The sequence below is a fragment of the Bison bison genome, unplaced genomic scaffold, assembly GCF_000754665.1.
Source record: "Bison bison bison isolate TAMUID 2011002044 unplaced genomic scaffold, Bison_UMD1.0 scf7180017864327, whole genome shotgun sequence".
NCBI lineage: Eukaryota > Metazoa > Chordata > Mammalia > Artiodactyla > Bovidae > Bison > Bison bison.
Window position 1 is genome coordinate 7,149,502 of NW_011494899.1, and position 5,550 is coordinate 7,155,051.

The 5,550-nt window shown below is 35.6% G+C and overlaps 1 protein-coding gene across 1 annotated transcript in view; it reads left to right on the forward strand.

The window, feature by feature from the left end:
- NUP37 (nucleoporin 37kDa) overlaps positions 1-5,111 on the forward strand; it is a 51,991-nt gene extending 46,880 nt beyond the window's left edge. Inside the window, exons 7-10 of the mRNA XM_010853435.1 lie at positions 1,029-1,210; positions 1,930-1,980; positions 4,231-4,324; positions 4,847-5,111. Of these exons, the coding sequence (XP_010851737.1) occupies positions 1,029-1,210; positions 1,930-1,980; positions 4,231-4,324; positions 4,847-4,960 (441 nt within the window). The 3' untranslated portion in view covers positions 4,961-5,111. The remainder of the gene's footprint in view (positions 1-1,028; positions 1,211-1,929; positions 1,981-4,230; positions 4,325-4,846) is intronic.
- The last annotated feature ends 439 nt before the right edge of the window (positions 5,112-5,550 follow it).

Below are 5,550 nucleotides of genomic sequence, written 5' to 3' on the forward strand. Positions count from 1 at the left end.
TAATCCAACTTTTTCACTCTCCACTTTCACTTTCATCAAGAGGCTTTTTAGTTCCTCTTCACTTTCTGCTATAAGGGTGGTGTCATCTGCATGTCTGAGGTTATTGATATTTCTCCCGGCAATCTTGATTCCAGCTTGTGCTTCTTCCAGCCCAGCTTTTCTCATGATGTACTCGGCATATAAGTTAAATAAGCAGGGTGATAATATACAGCCTTGACATACTCCTTTCCCAATTTGAAACCAGTCTGTTGTTCCATGTCCAGTTCTAACTGTTACTCCTGACCTGCATATAGGTTTCTCAAGAGGCCGGTCAGGTGGTCTAGTATTCCCATCTCTTGAAGAATTTTCCACAGTTTATTGTGATCCACACAGTCAAAGGCTTTGGCATAGTCAATAAAGAGCTACTTAGTATTCCTAAATGCAGGAAGACTGTGAGACACCTTACGGAGAAAATACGTGTTAGATAAGCTTTGTTCAGACATGAGTTGCAGTGCTGTTGCCTGTGACTTCTATGTTAATAAATCAATATGTATTAAATAAGATGTCTATAAACAGAAACAAGATTGTGTATTGATAAGTTGACAAAAATGTTGTGGTCAGAGACTCACAGGAACACAACCCTTTAATTTCCTTTAGGATCAGTGATTTGATAATTCACTAACTCAATGTTTGCAGCAACTTTATAAAGCCTTAACTACTGTGAATAACTCAACTGTGTATGTGTATATATATGTATATACTTAGAGTGAATCTTTATGCTCTTCTTCCTGGGGACTGTGTATAGTCATTTAAAATTGTACCCAGTTTTCTTGTGTCTTTCGTTTTGCCAGTTTCTTGTGAAGTTTTTTAATATTTGATACTCTTTTTTTCACCTAGGCTTATCTTATTTCCTTTGCATTTTACCTCCCTTTTGTAATATATACACATGTTTACATGTTACTGTATAAATGACATTGAATCTCTGTCTCCTTCTCAGATTTGACTAGTAAATTAGGTCGTTGAATTCTCTTTGTTTTTCTGTCTTACAGCTGATGGTTGCAGAGAAGAATGGAACAATTCGGTTTTATGATCTTTTGGCTCAACAGGCTATTTTATCACTTGAATCAGAACAGATGCCATTAATGTCAGCACACTGGTGCTTAAAAAACACCTTCAAAGTTGGAGCTGTTGCAGGGAATGATTGGTTAATTTGGGATATTACTCGATCCAGGTACTTCCTTAGTATATTTATCTATTATTTACCAAAAAATCAGTCACTATTGCTAAATGATCTATTGACCTATTCTTGTATACCTGGGCCACATTGTAAAGCAAAAATAAGACTCTCCTACAAAAGGGCCAGAGTTAATGGGCTTTTACATAACAGTCATGGGTTTTACAGATTTACTTTGAGAGTAACAGAAAGAATAATGCAGAGGAGATCTTTCATTGAGGGTGTGTGTGTGTGTGTGTGTGTGTGTGTGTGTGCACGTGCGCACACACAGTCATGTCTGACTCTTTACGACCCCATAAGACTGTAGCCCAACAGGCTCCCCTGTCCATGGAATTTTCCAAGCAAGAATACTGGAGCAAGTTGCCATTTCCTACTCCAGGGAATCTTCCTGACCCAGGGATCCAACTTGCATCTCCTGCATTGGCAGGTGGATTCTTTTACCACTGAGCTACCTGGGAATCCATTAAGCAATGTTTGCTTATGTTTAAAAAAAAATAAGAACACTGACCCTGTTAAATGATGTTGTTCTATAATGGTTCTAAATCATGTTCATATCTTCAGCTATTTTAATTCAGTGCTTATTTGGAATTTTGTCACAGTTTAAGTACCTTGGGCATTGTGTCCTTTAAAGAGAAAATAACCCTGTAATCCTTAATTTAAGTTCACCTACCTGAGACCAACACATAATTCATAAGATGCAAAATAATATCTTTTAGTTACCCTCAAGATAAGAGACCTGTCCACATGGATCGAGCCTGCTTATTCAGGTAATGTACCATTGTTGGGGGGGGGGGCAGTTATAATTTGATTTTTGTATTTGATTACTTTGTTCATGCTGTGCCAACTTCTAGAATATGTTTCTAGTCCTCTCCTTTGCACTGAATTTTTCTTTTTCTCTGGTTATTTTATAAATGGATGTTTTGCTTTGTTGTGTTTTTTTTTGTTTTGTTTTTTTTGGTCTGGATGAGAGATTGTTTTCCAATATTTTCTTTGAAAATGTTTATAAAATACAGAATGTTACTACTCCACTAATTCCACCTCAACAATTGAGAGCATATGCTTTCGTAATTTTTCTGCTGATAAAGATGTAAAATGTAGGTGGGCCCATGTCTATGCATGTAAACTACATCCATTATTGTCCTCAAGTGAGAACACACTGGATATTATAGACCTGTGGCTTTTTTTCCACTTAATGTGCTTGTTTTTCATTTCATTCATTTTTACATAATATTGCACTGTATAGTGTAGTCTTGGAAGTTTACTAACAGAGACTAAAATCAGTAGAACATTTATTATATGCTGCTGCTGCTGCTAAGTTGCTTCAGTCGTGTCCGACTCTGTGCGACCCCATGGACGGCAGCCCACCAGGCTTCTCTGTCCATGGGATTCTCCAGGCAAGAACACTGGAGTGGGTTGCCATTTCCTCCTCCAGTGCATGAAAGTGAAAAGTGAAAGTGAAGTCGCTCAGTTGTATCCGATTCTTAGCGACCCCGTGGACTGCAGCCTACCAGGCTCCTCTGTCCATGGGATTTTCCAGGCAAGAGTACTGTATTTCATCAAATCTAAAATACCCCCAATGAAACTGTAGAACCTAAGGACAGTATTATTTTCTGTATTCCTAAGAAAAAAATGTATTCAACTAAATGTAAGCATGGCCTAGATTATAAGGTGAATCTTGATTTCAGAGATGTGAGCAAATACACATTTTTAAATCAACAAACTCTAGACTCACAGACATAGAAAACTTTTGGTTACAAAAGGGGAAAGAGGGGGAGAGGAGGAGATAAACTTGGAGTTTGGGATTAACACATACATGCTATTATATATAAAATAGATTACCAAAAAGGATCTGCTGTGTAGCACAAGGGATATTTTGTAATCACCTATAAAGGAAAAGAATTTGAAAAGAAATACATATATATGTATATATAAAATATATGAATAACTGAATAACCGTGCTGTACACCTAAAACTAACATAATATTATAGATCAACTATACTTCAGTTTTAATTTTTTTTTCCCAGTTGCTAAAAATAAAACCAGCAAACTATGGTACTTAAGTCTAAAGGAGGTCATCTCAGGATTGGTTTATGTCATTAAGTATTCAGATCTTTCCATCTGTTATCCTCAGTGGCAAGGCTTTGACTTGATGCTTCCCAGTTGCAAGATGACTTTCAGTGTTCCAGACACCATAGCCTCATACCATGTTGTCCAAAATAAGAGGAGAGGAAGGAGCCACTCCCCTTTTATTGGGGATTGTTATCTTTGCCTTATACCAATTGTCTCTTACCCCTTGGGGTCAAACACCCTGTGCCAGGCCCCAGCTGGGGTTCAGTTAGCTCAGAAACAGGGCAGAATGCCTGTTGGACAGCAACTAATAATATCTACCATACATTAAAGTATTAGCTAGACTTATATCCTTTTTTTTTTTTTTTGGTCAAGGAATCTTTTTTTTTTCCCCTCATAGCTCCCCTACTGCACTTATTATTGTGGCACACTTGTTGCTGGAGGTCCATTAACACTTGGTGGTTCATTGATTCAGTGTATTCCAATGTCTGTTTTGCCTTAATACTTGAATATTTAAACATCTATGTATTCTAGGTGTTTACTTGATTCAAAGGAATTTAAACTCATGAGTTTATCATTTATTTTAAAACAAATATCAATAAGAATTTTAAATGTATTGGGTTTTTAATGTATTGTGCTGTGAAATATTTTTTGTCTGATTCCTTGTTTGTATCTCCTGCCATATTGTCAGACTTTTGGGATCTGCTGACTTTGTGTAACCCTGAAATTTAATGAAGTGACCCATGATAAGCAATTAATAAACATTCACAGAATGAGAAAATATTTATAGCTAACTTCCCTGAAATTCCCAGTCTGATGGTAAATCCATATTATCAAATTTAGACTTATAAAATTAGCATTTTGGTACAAAGAGAAATAACCAATTTTAGAAAAGCTTGTGTTTGTGTATAGGATTCTGTACTTATTTTCATCCTTTGTCTTTTCTTAGATGGTCCACAGTTAATGAAAACTTATTTGCAACCACTGGTTATCCTGGCAAAATGATGAGTCAATTTCAGATTCATCATTTAGGACATCCTCAGGTAATGTGGTGATGTTTGATGGCATATGTGTTTTTAAATTTGTGTTTTCTACTTTTCCACTTACAGCTCCCCAGATTTGTAATACGTAAGTAACTAAAGGATTTATGAAAGAAGAGAAATTTCTCTCTTCTTTCATAAAAAAACATCAAAAAAGAGAAAGCCTTTTTTGATGTTTAAATCACCAATGGTAACGGACTTTTTGCTAATATTCACATACGAAGTATTTTATTTCTTCTATTTCCTCCTTCATTTAAATATAATTGTGCTTGCCTGGTTGGTTTAGACTCTGAAAATGTTTGTGTCTAGGCTGCACCAGTTATCCGTAGTTGATTTGTACACTTCATTCCAGTCAGTTACAAACAAATACTATGTATTTCACCTATGAGGGAGCACATTTTTTAATTCTGTTGCCACTATAAACAAAGACAGTTTTTCAACGTACTTCTTGTTTTTGAAAGGTAGTTTTTATTTATTAATGTTGGTGATGTATTGAACTTCTTTAATCCTTCACATATTTTATAGCCCATCCTCATTGGCTCTGTGGCTGTTGGATCTGGCCTTTCCTGGCATAGAACTCTTCCACTGTGTGCAATCGGAAGTGACCACAAGCTGTTGTTTTGGGTGACTGAAATGTAGAATAAATTTTCTATGTACTTAGATCCATAAAACTGTATTATTAGTACATATTTTGGAGAATTTTTTATTTTTATATCAAATATATACTGTAAGATCTAGAAATGTTCCAGTTGTTGGCTTTTGTTAAATAAAATATTGATGGTTTGAAAAATCATTTTCCTGTTCTATTCTATGTATGTGTGTGTGTGGTTTTCTTTTTTTTTTTTTTTCTAAGTCAGCTTTTAAGACTATGACTAACTCAGCAGCTCTAGGAAAGAGAGATGATTAGGGAAGCTTAATGCTTTTGATTTTATCACAGGATTTTCCAAACTGTATCTTATGTTCTATACCTTAAATATATGCTACTTTCCTAATTCTCAAAGACATAAACATTTACAAAAGGGAAAAAAGGCCTCTCCTTTCACCATTATTCTGGAAATTGGTTGAATGTATTAAATGTATGTGTGGGTAAATGTATAGGCATTTTCTGTTAGTATATACATACACAGGAGACATAAGAGATGTGTGTTCAGTCCCTGGATAGGGAAGATCCCCTGTAGGAGGAAATAACAACCACTCCAATATTCTTGTCTAGAAAATTCCATGGGCAG